Here is a 14,922-nt window from a genome sequence, read left to right on the forward strand (position 1 = left end):
CTAAAGGAATTTCTATAGGATGTATTCTACATCAGACAGAAAGAGCAGAGAAATAAGAAAAGATGGTTAACAAAGATTTTAGATAAATTTAAACAAATAGCAATGTTTATTTTATAGAAGGAAAAGAGAGCAGAATAGACACAAAATACTAGCAAACAAATCACATGTAAGTTCGGAGGGGGTGACCAGAGTTAAAACATTCTAAGTTCTTTGTACTTTTCAGAAGGAAAGTAAACTTTTCAATTACCTTTAGACTTTAGTACAGACATAAAGTATATAACTCCCAAGCAAGTGTGTGTTGTTTGTGTGTATGAGGGAGAGGGGATAATGGAATGAGAAAAAAAAAGGTTTTTTTAGAAGGTAAAAAAGGAATTTAAAAAAAAAAAAAACGCACAGGGAAGCGCATGATACAATGGCAGAAATATGTCCAAACATATCGATGATTACAGTAAATGTAAACAGACTAAACTTTCAGTTAAAAGACAAAGATTATCAAATTAGGACAAAAAAAGGTTAAAGCCAAAGGACAGGAAAAATTATACCAGGCAAATACCAATGAAATCTGGTGGAGATGTCACTAAAAAAAAAAAAAAAAAGAGTTGTTACATAACAATAAAAGGTCTAATTCATCAGTGTTATGTAACAATTCTACATGTGTATGCATCTAACAACATAGCTTCAAAACACACAATGCAAAATTTTAGGTAAAACTAAAAGAAAGAATGTCAAATCTACCATCAGAGTTACTATGGCTTAAATTCCTACTTTAGAAAAGAAAGGTTCAAAATTAATGAGCAAAATAGCTAACTGATAGTTAAAAAATGAGTAACAGAGTAAATACAAACGAAGCAGAAAGGAGAATATATTTAAGGTAAGAGTAGAAATTAATAAGAGACAAACATATGATATAAAGTAAAAAAAATTACTTGGAAAAATAATAAAATAGACAAAGCTTTGGCAAAATTAATCAAGAAAATAAGACAAACACCACTAGGAATGGAAAAAAGGGTGTAACTACATATGCTGCTAAAAGTATACAGAGAGTACCATGAACTTTATGTCAGTAAATTAAAAATTTAGTTGAAGTGGATAAATTCCTAGAAAAAAACAGAACTTACCAAAATAGAGTCAAAATGAAATAGAAAAATTAAAAGAAATTAAGTTAGTAGTTTAATGACTCCTCACCAAGAAAACACTAGTCCAGATGGTTTTACATGTAAGTTCTATAAAACATTCAAGGAACAAATAATCTTATGCAAACTATCCCGGTATACAGAAAAAAACTATTTTAAAAGATTTATACATACCTGCTTCATCAAATGATGGTACTTTTTCCATTTTGTGAGTTTGTGATCCCTGTCCTTCTTTCTGAACATTTGTGGAATACAACTTTACTTGATTCAGTGTGCAACAGGGAACAATATTTGAAAAGCTTCCAAATGTCACTAAATTCTGCCATTCTAAAAGAAAAAAATTTTTTAAATTTCAAACAAACTAATAATAAGGGTTTTTATACCCAATAAAACATACCTATGATAAGAGAATAATTTTACAGAATAACAGTAAAACTTTCATCCTGTTAAATAGCCAAATGCACAATGCTAAGCCACCCTTTCCGTGGAGGTGTTTCATTGAGCCCTAGGTATACAGGGTCTATATTTTGTAAAGGAAAAGAAAATATTCCTTTTTTTCCCCTACTTTGCAAATTTATTTACATGGAAACTTTTAAAATTATATAAAATCAAAATATTCGTATTATTCAGCTGTTCTGAAAGGTCTCCGGCATATAAAAGATTCTTTATTTTGTATGCTGGTTGCATGATAAAAAAAATGGCATAATGTACTTTTCAGAATAAGAACTCTGAGAGGGGGAAGGTCAGGAGTGTGTCCTACTCAAAACTACCCTGCATCTTCCTTCTGCTAGCTGGAGATTGAGTCATCTTTCATTTCACAATCAATATGTGAATTATATGAATCAGTCATTCATACTGTCACTGATGTTTTTAAATCAGATAATTAGATCAACATTTGGTGAGATTTCTCAGTATATGGGAATTCTAATTGAGGGAAGAATAGAAGACTAATTACAAAGCACTTTAGCTGTTGCATCTGGGCTGACTGTGAGCTTTAGAGGGCTGAAATACAGAAGGAAAATATATTCCACATTTGCATCCAACTGGTAGAAAAGTAAATCTATCTGTCTCTACTCTCATGTGACCCTCTTGCTTTTATTTTTTTACGCTGAGTACTTAAAACTCGAAAATCTTGTTTAGGTATAATTTATATATTTTCTAAAGTTTTAGGTGAAGTAATGAAATTATATCATTAGAAACAGTCAAGTTTCTCCAAGAGTGGAGGGTTAAGCACTTAAGGGTTGAAACTTTTCTAACTGCTTAATAATGATCTTCCCAAAATGTTAATTCATGTATGTGCATGTGTAGATTTCCTTCCAAAATCAAGAAAAATAAATTTTTTAATGGCTCAGAGAATTCATCAGGAACATCAATTATTGTGAACACTGAAGATAATCTGAAAAGCATGAGGGACATAAGGCAGCATAAGTATTCACTCAAATTCCAGGCTTAGAACTTGTTTGCTTCAAAAACTTTCTGATGCCACCTTACTCTTTCACTTATTTGGCAAATATTTGTTGAAGGCCCAGTATGTTTTTGTTGTTGTTGTTGTTTTTAATTAATAAATTTATTTATTTATTTTTTGCTGTGTTGGGTCTTCCTTGCTGCGTACAGGCTTTCTCTAGTTGCAGCGAGTGGGGGCTACTCTTTGTTGCGGTGCGTGGGCTTTTCATTGCGGTGGCTTCTCTTGTTGAGGAGCACAAGCTCTAGACACGTGGGCTTCAGTAGTTGTGGCACATGGGCTCAGCAGCTGTGGCTCACAGGCTCTAGAGCGCAGGCTCAGTAGTTGCGGTGCACAGGCTTACTTGCTCCATGGCATGTGGGATCTTCCAGGACCAGGGATCAAACCCGTGTCCCCTGATTGGCAAGCAGATTCTTAAACCACTGCACCACCAAGGAAGTCCCCCAGTATGTTTTTTTGATCATTTGCCTCTACTTATTAAAGGCTGAGTAAAGTGAATATAACAATGTATCTTCTTGCACATTAAAATATGTAGCCTACCAGCAAAATTAATTAGTGAAGAAAGGGTTAAAGCGAATTCTCCTAAGAAACCCACCCTCCAGGAAAGCATCTTCTTCACCACAGCCACTGGTGTTCCGACTTGTCAGCCCTATTCAAAATATCTTTTGTGATTATTACCTAACAAAAACACTATGACACCAACATTTTATTTACCCACTGATGAAACACTTCTATAGAGACTGTGCTAAGGTGTTTAAAGAGGGATTACTACAGTCTAAAAATCCTTCCTCAGAAGAGGACAATGTTTTCATGACTTGATCCTAGATCTTTTTCAAGGTTCTCCTTAATTTTTAAAACATGTTATTACAGAAAATTTCAAAAATATATGCAAAGGTAGAAAAAAACAGTACAATAAACGTACACATACTCATTACTTCAACAATTATCAACTCATGGCCAACCCTGTTTCATCTCTGCCTGCACCAGCATCTCCCCACCTACATATTAATTTGATGTAAATCTCAGACATAAAGTAGTTTCATTCATAAATATTTCAGTACGCATTCTAAGAGATAAGAACTTTTTAAAACATAGCCATACCACCATTGCAAGTAAAAAAAAATCCTTAATATCATCAAATATCCTCAATTTCCAATTTCCACTGTTACAAGTCATAATTTTTGTGTATGTGAACAGATCCTAATTTGGTCCACATGCTGCAATTGACTGAGATGTCTTTTAAGTCTCTTTTCTACAGGATATGTGTTTTAGAGCAATTTTTATATTGAAGAAACCAGCAGTTCATACCAAATTTTTGTCCTGGTTGTTTTCCAGTCTGAATTTTACTGATTTAATTCCCATGGTGTTGTTTAACCTGTACTTCTATGTGTTCTATAAATCGATGGATATAAAGGCTTTATCCAAATTCAGGTTCCTTTTTATTAGGACAACACTACTTGATTAAGTGGTGATGTGTTCTTTAACCAGGAGCCACATAATATTTGGTTGTCTCTATTTGTGATAGTGTCTGCTGTTGTTCAATGCCTAGAATCATTTATTCCTTAGCTGGTTACAAAATGGTGATATTATAGTTTTATCACTTCATTTTTTAGTCAGAATACTTCTACAAAGAGAAAATTCCCTTCATGTATTTGGTTATCCAGCAGTATAGTTCATATAGGAAAGTCAGGCTGAATGCTTAATTTTTTCCCTTTATTCACCAGTTCTCAAAATAATGAGTTCACTACCTGCCATCCTACAACAGTGACACAATAATTTGCATGTGTATGTATCATTATGATTCCATAGATTTAAACATTATTTGATGTATATCAATCCATTTTAGTCATTATCCTGATTTATGTCCAAACTGTCCATCCCATTTTGGGCCAGTAGGGGTCTCTTCAAATTGACTCCTGTGTCCTTTTCTTTTTTTGGCCTCTCCGCACGGCTTGTGGGATCTTAGTTCCCTGACCAGGGATCGAACCCTTAACTTCAACAGTGAAAGCGCAGAGTCCTAACCACTGGACCGCCAGGGGATTCCCAACTCCTGTGTCCTTTGACACTATCTTAGTAATCTTGATAGCTTCCTTGCTCACCGTTTCAAAAAGTAATTAATTTTTAACTTTAGTAGAATTTTAGGTATCAACTTTAAAAGTACACATTTGCCATGAATACAAGATTGAAAATTACACAGAAATTGCAGAATATGTTTCTACCTTTAACATTTTATATTCTAAAAAATACACAGGACCACATTTGATTCAATAAAACAAACAGAATACCTAACACATGTTGTAGAAACGCAACCATTTGTTGAATAAATTACTGAATTTGTTAATTAATTCTAGGAAGCAGAAAGACAGCAAAAAAAATTAACCACCATTGATACCCTTTCTTCAAGGTGACTTCTAAAATAAGCTATGTTATGGTACAGATTAGTCTTTAGTTTGGTGCTCACTACGCTATGGGCCTGGACAAGGAACTTCTCCTTGCTGCATATACAAGGCTGTTCATCGAGACTGCAGAGCTACTGGTATCTTATCAGTCTAATCGAAACAATCACTTTTCTCTGCTTTTATTTTACTGTTACTGCCTCTGCAACTCCTAATAACATTGCTACTGATCACCCTTTGTCCTCTCTCTCCAATCTTGTTTGTCACCTACCACTTACTCTGGCTTTTGGAGGAAATTTAGCCTTTTCATACTACAACAATACAAAAAACTCTTTTTCTCCCATGCAAACTGACAATTCTGTCTACTGTGCATGTTGCTTCTGCAATAATAATAACTAAAAACAAACAAAAAGATTTCTTAATGGTTTGAAATGTTTTGCTTCAGGCTAATTTCAGGACCAGAGACAAACTTACACCTAAGTCTTCCAGAGATCAGTCTCTTTTCTTAAGAGACGATTGCAGGGACTTCCCTGGTGGTCCAGTGGTTAAGACTCCGTGCTCCCAATGCAGGGGGCCCAGATTCGACCCCTGGTCAGGGAACTAGATCCGGCATGCCGCAACTAAAGATCCCGCACGCAGCAATGAAGACCCTGCAGCACGCAACTAATATCCAGCACAGCCAAATAAATAAATATTTTTTTAAAAAACAAAAAAAAGAAAGAGAGACCACTGCAGATGGATGGACCTAGAGATTATCATACTAAGTGAAGTAAGTCAGACAGAGAAAGACAAATGTCATATGATATCACTTATATGTGGAATCTAAAAAATGATACAAATAAACTTATTTACAAAACAGAAACAGACTCACAGATATAGAAAACATACTTATGGTTACCAAAGGGGAAAAGAAGGGAGGGATAAATTAGGACCTTGAGATTAACATATATACACGACTATATATAAAACAGATAAACAACAAGGACCTACTGTATAGCACAGGGAACTACATTCAATATCTTGTAATAACCTACCATGGAAAAGAATCTAAAAAAGAATATATATATGTATATTCTGAAAAATATACATTCTGAAAAAGAATATACGTGTGTGTGTGTATAACTGAATCATGATGTTGCATTAAAAAAAGCAGGAGACAAAATAATACAGCTTGATTTCAACTATTCAAAAATGCTACTGGTGAAATATCTGGATTATGCATAATTTTTACTCTATACCTTATACTTTTCTGTATTTTCCCCAAATGCCTAAAATTTTAAATTAAAAATACATCCATTGTTAAATTATTTCAAATATTATACTGCTAATAGTAACACACTGACTATCTTTAGTTTACTTTTATGCTTTCAGCTAACAAAAAATGCAGGAAAATCCCTCTTATGTCTAATCATCTGGCAAGCAAAAGGGTGACCTAGACCAGGTGGCTCAACCTTCAGCACTATTGCCGATGTGATTTTTCACCAGAACAGAGTAAGCAATAGGGAATCCTTTTTTTTTTTTTTTGGAGTATGTAAAGAATATACAACTTCCTGCACTGCATCTTGGCACACCAACTCTACTGCCTTGCTTAATTCTTGTAAATATTTGCTTAGGAAAAGGGGAAAAAAATATCGAATACATTAAGGATTTGCCAAGTGCCACTGTACAAAATGCTTTACCTGTATTATCACACTATAATTTATATCTCAAAACATACCTCAAAGCCATCTACATCTCTCCATCTCCACTGCTAACTAGCATGGCCCAACCACAATCCTGTTTGCGCAGGTAACTCTAATTAATAGCCCCCAGTGATCTCCTTATTTACACTCTTCCCTTTCCAATCCATTCTCTACACAGTAGTCAGAATGATATTTTTAAAACACTTCCTTTTTTTTTTAAACCTACAACCCAAAAGGCTATGATACCTCCCAAATCTAATTTCACACACCCCTCCCCTTCCAACCATACTCCAGCCACAGCACGTTTCCTCCTGCTCCTGAACACAAGTCTAGTCTCTAGGGTCTCTATTTGCTCTGCCTGTATTGCTCTTTGCCCCAGATGTTCAGCTGGCTTTGCTCATTTTCACTTTTCATGCCTTGGCTCAGTCACCACCTCCTCAGAAAAGCTGGAGTCCCAGGCCAGCATAGCTAATGAAATGGCCCCTGCTGGCTACCTTCTAGCCCATCACTCTGCTTATTTCCTTCATAGCATTTAGATATGTTTTCTCATTCCTCATTTCCAGAAAAGGTGGAAACTGTGTCTGTCTTGTTCAGTACTGCACCACCAGCAACTACAATGCCTGGCACCTCTTTCCTGAATGATCCTCACTCACAAAAACCCTATGAAGTACATACCGTGGTTAACCTCATTTTACAGGTAACCCTATTATTAACCTGAAGTACACAGAATCATGCTGTCAGCCTGCCAAAATGGTCTTTTATAACTGTCAATGTTCCTATTAGTTATTTAAGGGGTTAAATTCCCACTCTACTTTTCGTATGGTAATACTAGCAGATTGCAGACAGAAATTAAAAAATACAAAGGTCAATTTCTATATTTTTATTTTAAAACTATACTTTTATTAATCTCGGACTTAAGCAAAAGCACGTATCTGTTGATTTGGCATGTAGTCCTTAAAGGAGCATCCTCCCATCTCAAATCATTGTCAAATGAGGCAAGACATAAATACATGAAAAAATAAAATAAGTGCTTATGCAAAGCCAAAAGAACTTTTTTTAAAAAGGGTGTATTTACTAGAGAAACTAAGTAATATTTTTATTATTTAAAAGTATATGTTTGTGTAGATCATTTGAAAAACACTGAAGTTAATAAAAAAATTTTTCTAGAGAAAGTCACTGGTAATATCATAGTATATATTCTTACTACATTTTTTCTAGTTTCAAGAGCATTTTCCTATGTCACTAAATATTCTTCTAAATTATGATTTTTTTAAAAAAATGTTTGCATCTATCACCAGCCCTTAATAACTGTACCAGGGCTTCCCTGGTGACGCAGTGGTTAAGCACCCACCTGCCAATGCAGGGGACACGGGTTCGAGCCCTGGTCTGGGAAGATCCCACATGCCGCAGAGCAACTAAGCCCGGGCGCCACAACTACTGAACCTGCGGTCTAGAGCCCGTGAGCCACAACTACTGAGCCCGTGTGCCTAGAGCCCGTGCTCCACAAGAGAAGCCACCGCAATGAGAAGCCAGCACACCGCAACGAAGAGTAGCCCCCACTCACTGCAACCAGAGAAAGCCTGCGCGCAGCAACGAAGACCCAACACAGCCAAAAATAAATAAATAAATTTATAAAGATAAAATAATTGTACCATAACGCTTCCAACTCTTCTTAACTGTAAACGTTACCTATTTACTACTATTAATAATAAACTTGTGCACAGACTTTAATATGTATCTGATTATTTCTTGAAAGCAAATCCCTTTAAATAGAATTGTTGGGTGAGAAGGCATATACCTTTAAAGTTCTTTTTTTTTAAAGTAAGGTTTTATTTATTTATTATTTATTTATCTTTTGGCTGCGTTGGGTCTTCATTGCTGCAAGCGGGCTTTCTCTAGTTGCAGCGAGTGGGAGCTACTCTTTGTTGCGGTGCATGGCTTCTCATTGCAGTGGCTTCTCTTGTTGCAGAGCCCGGGCTCTAGGCGCGCGGGCTTCAGTACTTGTGGCTCGCGGGCTCTAGAGCGCAGGCTCAGTAGTTGTGGCACACGGGGTTAGTTGCTCCGTGGCATGTGGGATCTTCCCGGACCAGGTCTCTAACCCGTGTCCCCTGCGTTGGCAAGCGGATTCTTAACCACTGAACCACCAGGGAAGTCCTAAAGTTATTATTATTATTTTTTTAAAGTTATTTTTAACATAAAGAATAACTGACCTCCAAAACACTGTTCAACTAACTATATGTCCCAATCAGCAGTAAGAGAGTTCCTGCTTTCCTGCACCCCCAATATGAAGAATCACTATGAAAAACTTAGCTAATATGAGACAATGAGTAGTAAATCCTTTAGACTTATATTTCTATGCTTATTAGTTAAGTATGGAACATTTTTGCATTTTTATTGGCTACTCGAATGGCTTTATGAAAGCATTCATTTCCTTTGCCCATTTTTCTACTGGAATGTACGTTGGTTTGTAAAAACTCTTTATAAATTAGAGACACTAACTTTATAAGTGCACTGTGCAATACAGTAGTCACTGTTTACTGAGCACTTGAAATGTGGAGTCTGAACTAAGATGTGCTGTAAGTGTAAACTGGACTCCAGAGACGGTAAGAAAAGATAATGTAAAATATCTCAATAATTTTTATATTGATTACGTGTTGAAATATTTTGAATATACTGGATAAAATATATTAATAAAATTAATTTCATCTGTTTTTAATTTTTAAATTATGGCTATCAGACAAATCAAAATTACATACATGGTTCGCATTATATTTCTTTTGGACAGAGCTGCTCTAGAATATTGTCTTCCTTTTTGCCTTTAAATGTTTTCAGTGTTAGTCTGACCCACAGACATTTCTCAATTTTAAGTATGCAAATGAAGCAGTTGTTTCCTTCAAGATTTCCTCCTCGACTTATTCTTTATAAGTTTTTCCCAGCCACACAGCAGTTTTAGAAGCATAAACTAAACTTTATTTCTTGACAAAGAAAAATATTTTTTAGAATTTTTTCCCAAAAGTTCTGCAAATATTTTCTTCATAAGTGCATCCAACTTAGTACTCTTTTTAGTTAGTACTCAGTACTCTTTAGTACTAAGTACTAAAGAGTACTTAGTACTCTTTTTCTAAATTAGTACTCTTTTTCTAAATAAAGTTTTTAAGCTTTATCATAATTATGGTTGCCCTTTTAAAAACTGTTTCAGTATTTTTGAAACTAAATTTGCACAAACAAGGTTATTTTTTACATCTACTGTTTTTAAGCATGAAAGCACATTTTAATTTTTTGGTAATAAACACTGCAAACAACTTTTCAGTCATTCCGACTGGTGAGATAGATATTATCTGTAGTTCACAGAGGGATGAGACAAAGAGCACATAATTTTCGACTTGACAGCGACAGAGAACAATGGATTACAAATTACACTATTTCAACTTCTTTTTACCCACTCTTAAAGGGCAGTTTAGACTAAATTCAACAGCCACTCCACGTAATTTAAGTGTAAAATGCCGAAACTGCTTGGTCAATAAAAGCAACTAGGCCAGAAAGTTTAGTTGGGGATTTTGGAGTACAGTACAACCAGATGAATCATTTTGTTCACAAGAGAATCAGGTACATTTCCATTATAGGAAAACTCCACAGTTAACACGTTTTTATCACTACCAAAAAGCGCCAAGAACAGTGCTGTTAAAATTAACCCTTGCGAAATTTTAAGAGCCAGCTTTTACATTTATTGCAAATAAAAGATAGGACCATATTCTAAAATAATTGCACAGCATAGGCATTATTTTAGCTTATGTTACTTATAAACTTGAATGACTACGACTTCCAACTTCTACTGCAAGGTCACAAACATGCTACAAGTTTTTTCAAACATAAATTTTGGGTAAATGTTTCTGTAAATACTCTTTTCATCCCCAAGACTCTGGGAGATTATATCAGGCGTGGATTTGGTTCTGTCTCTTCCCTCATTGTTCCTAACAGTTCGCAAGTGTCAAGCAACCTATGGCATGCCAATGACGGCAAAAACGGAGGTAAGCCTGCAAACTTGCAAGTTCAAGGTTAGTTTGTAAACTGTCAATTTAAATTTGAGTCAGAAAAGACTGTTTAAAAAGAGGGATAGAACCTCCCGATAACCACTTTTTTCTGGGTTACAGCTCCAGTAGACACTTTTTCACCAAAAAGATTGTTCAACCGAACTGGGCTCATTCAATAATTGTAGGATGGTCATACCCCCATCTTAAAGGATGACTCGTAAATGTTGCGTAGCAACCCCCAAATTCCTCCTTAGAAAATTTAATAACACAGGTTGGGAGTACGAGAAAAGGAACAGGGTAAGAAAATCTATTCGGTCAAAGTGCTCAAAAAAGGTAAGGCGGTGAGCTCAAAAGACCCTGGAACTTTGTGGAGTCAGCAATTTCGCACTGCCTGCGCGGGGAGGCGGGCGGTCACCGCCGGGCACTGCGATGCTCACGTATCATTTTATCTGAAACGAAGTGGTCCGTTTCACGGATGCGACCCGGCCCGAGAATTGCCCCCAAATGCCCGCGGGGGCCGTGCTAGGACCGTAGGCGAGAGCAGGATCAGGGAGGCCTGTAGGGGCCCCCGCCGGCTGGGCAGGCTGAACTGCAAAGGCGGAGGCCCGACAAGAAAGTTCTGGGGTTGGGAAAGGGCAAGGCGGCATACTCCCGAGGCTAGGCGCCCGGCGCCGAGCCCGGCCTTGTCTTCCAGTCCGGCTTCCGCGGAGTCAGAGGCCGGCGCAGCACACTCACCCTGGAGGTCGCTGGAGCCGCAGGCTACCGCCCTGCAGCGCAGGCGGAGCCGGCACAGGGAAGACCAGCTACATCTGTGGGCCGCGGCGGCGGCGGCCAAGCCCGGTAACATCCTGGCGGGGCAAAGGCCCCCACTCGGACACCGCCTGCTACCTCCGCGCCGCCGCCGAAACCAACTGACTCCATAGACCGGACACTACCGAACACCGACGCCTGCGCCGCCGCAGGCGGCCTTAGCGAACTCGGAAATGGTAACGTTATTTAAAGACCTGGCCGCGGAGGCAGCGGAAATGACGTACGCGCGGAGCGCGAATCGCGAGACCTTGCCCCGGACTAGCTTGGGAGGGCGTGGCTGCGCAGAAAGTTTGGCGTGTTCACCTTGTCTTAATGCGCTACTACTTCTGCACCTTGCTTGGGTATCTACAAGTTAATTGTTTGCTTCTTAACCGCCAGGAAAGCCTTGGGAGAAGTGACAGCCGTTGAGTGCTCTGCCTATTTGTCTTTTTTCTGGGCTCAGATCCTGGGCGATGGTGTTGGAAATGGGAGGTAAGGTGGGAAGGAAGGACAGTGGCCTTCTGAGCCTCTCCCTCTCCAGAGCCTTTCTGGATAAGCCCAAGCCTAGGCTAATTTGTCCTCAGTGCCCTCGGAACCTGGAACACAGTATATCACAACAGCGTTGTGTAGCCATTACCGTGAAGGCAAGTACCCACAGAATCAGTTAACTTGCCCTAGTAACGTCTGAACCTCGGATTCCTGTCTGTAATATACAATACTAAGACTTATACGTTCAGGATTTGTCTGGGTAAAAGCAGATGTGCAGACATGCAAACAGGAGTCAGTCTGGCCCCAGGGAGAAAGAGACGAGAACAATATTCACCAAGCATTAACTGTGTTGTTTATCTGACATGCTCATTCACGTCTTAGCTCAAACTGGAATGAGGCCTGCCTTGACCACCCTAGCTATTGTAGGGGAGCAAAATATGCCACCCCAAAATGAGTTTCTTTGGCAAGAGAATTAATTTAGGCTGATTTTTTTTTTTTTAAGGCCCAAAAGACTCATCACCTTTGACCTTTCCCCTGCCTAAAAGAATATAGATAGAGAACCTGTTCCAAGAAGGCAGCTATCACCATAGATAACTGTAGTACAAACTAGGTTTGTAGACAGGGAGGAAAGTAGCAAAGTCGGCTTGTTAAAATTCCTCTCTGGCCTATTGTCTCTGTGGGCCCAGCAAACATTTGTTTACCAAACATTTGCTTTTTTGTCTCCTTGCCAGTTGCCTTCCTCCCCTTGGAAGTCCCGAACTACTACCCCCAGCATCCTCTTTTTTCTTTAGCTGAAGATGGTATTCAGGGTGAGGGTTTTGGCCGTTTTGGAGAGTTAGTCAGTTTTCCTGGGTCTCTCCCATGTATACATGTTATTAAACTTTTGTTTGATTTTCTCCTGTTAATCTGTCTCATATTAATTTAATTCTTAGACCAGCTAGTGTAACAGGGAAGAGCCGATTTTGACTCCATGTTGGATCTGTTTCTTTGACTTTAGCCTTTGCTTTTCGTTGCTTTTGTTATTAAAATCGTACATGATGGCCTGCCTCAGGGAACCTTACTCACCTGTGAATGGCTGCAAGAAAGAAGAAATTAACACATCCCCTCCCCGAGGCTGGGCATTCCAGGAGAAGTTTTGCAAGACTGATGGCCCTTTTTACTTTACTTCCTTCCCACCTCTCCCTCTCTATTCTGCCTTTTTACTTTACTTCCCTCTCTGACTCTATAAAAGAAACTGACATCCAGATGCCATAAGGTGGTTATTTTGAGACACTAGTCTGCCATCTTCTCCGTCTGCCAGCTTTCCGAATAAAGTCGTGTTCCTTGCCTCAACACCTCATCTCTGATTTATTGGCCTGTCGTGCGGCGAGCAGAGAGCGAGCTTGGACTCGGTAACACTAGAACTTAGAAGGGTAGAGGAAAATTTCTTCCTCCCCGACGCTATAGTAGGCCTGTTTATTCTCTACCCTGTTGCCCTGTATACTCTTCTTCAAAATGTCTATAGATATTTGAAATTATATATGTATTTATTTTTTTATTTTCTGTCTCTCAGAATAAAAAATAAGCATCATGATGCTGGAATCTTGTGTTTTGCACACTGCTGTTTTACAGGGGATAAAACAGTGCCTGACACAAATAAATTAATCGAATGGAATGCATGGTGGTTTGTTTTAAAATTAATGAGTCATTTAACTGTAGTATTACTGTTGTCGAACCCAAGTTTGTGTGTCCGATGCACAAAGAGGCCAAGCAAACCAAGACGTAGGAGTCTGGAGCAGAGAAAGGTTTATTGCAGGGCCAAGCAAAGCCCAAACTCCCTGAAGGTTTTCAGGGAAGAGTTTCTATGGGCAAAATTCAGATGAAGGTCTGCAGGGTGTGTGACCTTCCTCTGGTTGGTAGTGAGGTAGCAGGTTGAGACTGAGATTCCAAGAATCTCAATCATCAACCTTCTGGTTCCAACCAGTCTGGGGTCCACATGGCTTGTGCTCAACCTGAAGTTACCATACTCCGCCTGGGTGGGGAGCCTTAGTTCCTGTAGAAGAACTCAGAGATATATTGTTATGTATATCTACTGAGGAGGAACCAGGACCCTGCTTTATTGTTGCATTATTGTTTCTTGACTGCTCCTCCTTTGTTTCTGCATTCCCTCACTTCCCTAATTAGTAACTGTTTGAATCTGCCCTTCGGAACTCGGAGAGGGTCTGGGAGGCTGTAGCCTTTTTCCTATAAGTAAGAAACGGGGACATGGAAAGGCCCCACAGGGTCCTGCTCAGTTTCACTACAAAATAACTAATTCAACGGGAAATAAATTAGTATGTTCCCAATTTTAAGAGAATCAACACAGTCTTTTATGCTGATTGAGAAAGTACAACCAGATTAGTGAGGTCATAGTGATTAAATTATCACAAGAATGGAAAGCAATTTAACTTCCTATGACAAACATAGATTAAAACATTAAGTGGTTAAACATTAAAAAAAATGCTGTTCCTGGGACTTCCCAGGTGGCGCAGTGGTTAAGAATCCACCTGCCAATGTAGGGCACACGGGTTCGAGCCCTGGTCCGGGAAGATCCCACATGCCGCAGAGCAACTAAGCCCGTGCGCCACAGCCACTGAGCCTGCGCTCTAGAGCCCGCAGGCCACAACTACTGAGTCCACTGTGCCACGTGCTCCGCCACAAGAGAAGCCACCGCAATGAAAAGCTTGAGCACCACAACGAAGACTAGCCCCCGCTCGGCGCAACTAGAGAAAGCCCGCGCACAGCAACAAAGACCCAATGCAGCCATAAATAAATAAATAAATTTATTTTTTAAAAATGCTGTTCCTTAAATATTTATAACCTCAAGATTACTGAAAAATCTGAATATTACTGGAAAGTTCTTATCCTTTCCTTATAAGTAGATTTTAGCAGAAATCCAGCTGTATGATATAAAATACATAA

The 14,922-nt window shown here is 38.6% G+C and overlaps 1 protein-coding gene across 2 annotated transcripts in view; it reads right to left on the minus strand.

Annotated features, from left to right (window-relative positions):
• SLC30A9 (solute carrier family 30 member 9) overlaps positions 1-11,676 on the minus strand; it is a 73,302-nt gene extending 61,626 nt beyond the window's left edge. For both annotated transcript variants that reach the window (XM_036852605.1, XM_036852604.1), the window contains exons 1-2: positions 11,440-11,676; positions 1,308-1,460 (exon numbers count right to left, since the gene is read on the minus strand). In XM_036852605.1, coding sequence (XP_036708500.1) covers positions 1,308-1,460; positions 11,440-11,551 — 265 coding nt within the window. In that variant the 5' untranslated portion in view covers positions 11,552-11,676. The remainder of the gene's footprint in view (positions 1-1,307; positions 1,461-11,439) is intronic.
• Positions 11,677-14,922: the final 3,246 nt, after the last annotated feature.

This window comes from Balaenoptera musculus, chromosome 5 (assembly GCF_009873245.2).
Source record: "Balaenoptera musculus isolate JJ_BM4_2016_0621 chromosome 5, mBalMus1.pri.v3, whole genome shotgun sequence".
NCBI classification, from domain to species: Eukaryota; Metazoa; Chordata; class Mammalia; order Artiodactyla; family Balaenopteridae; genus Balaenoptera; species Balaenoptera musculus.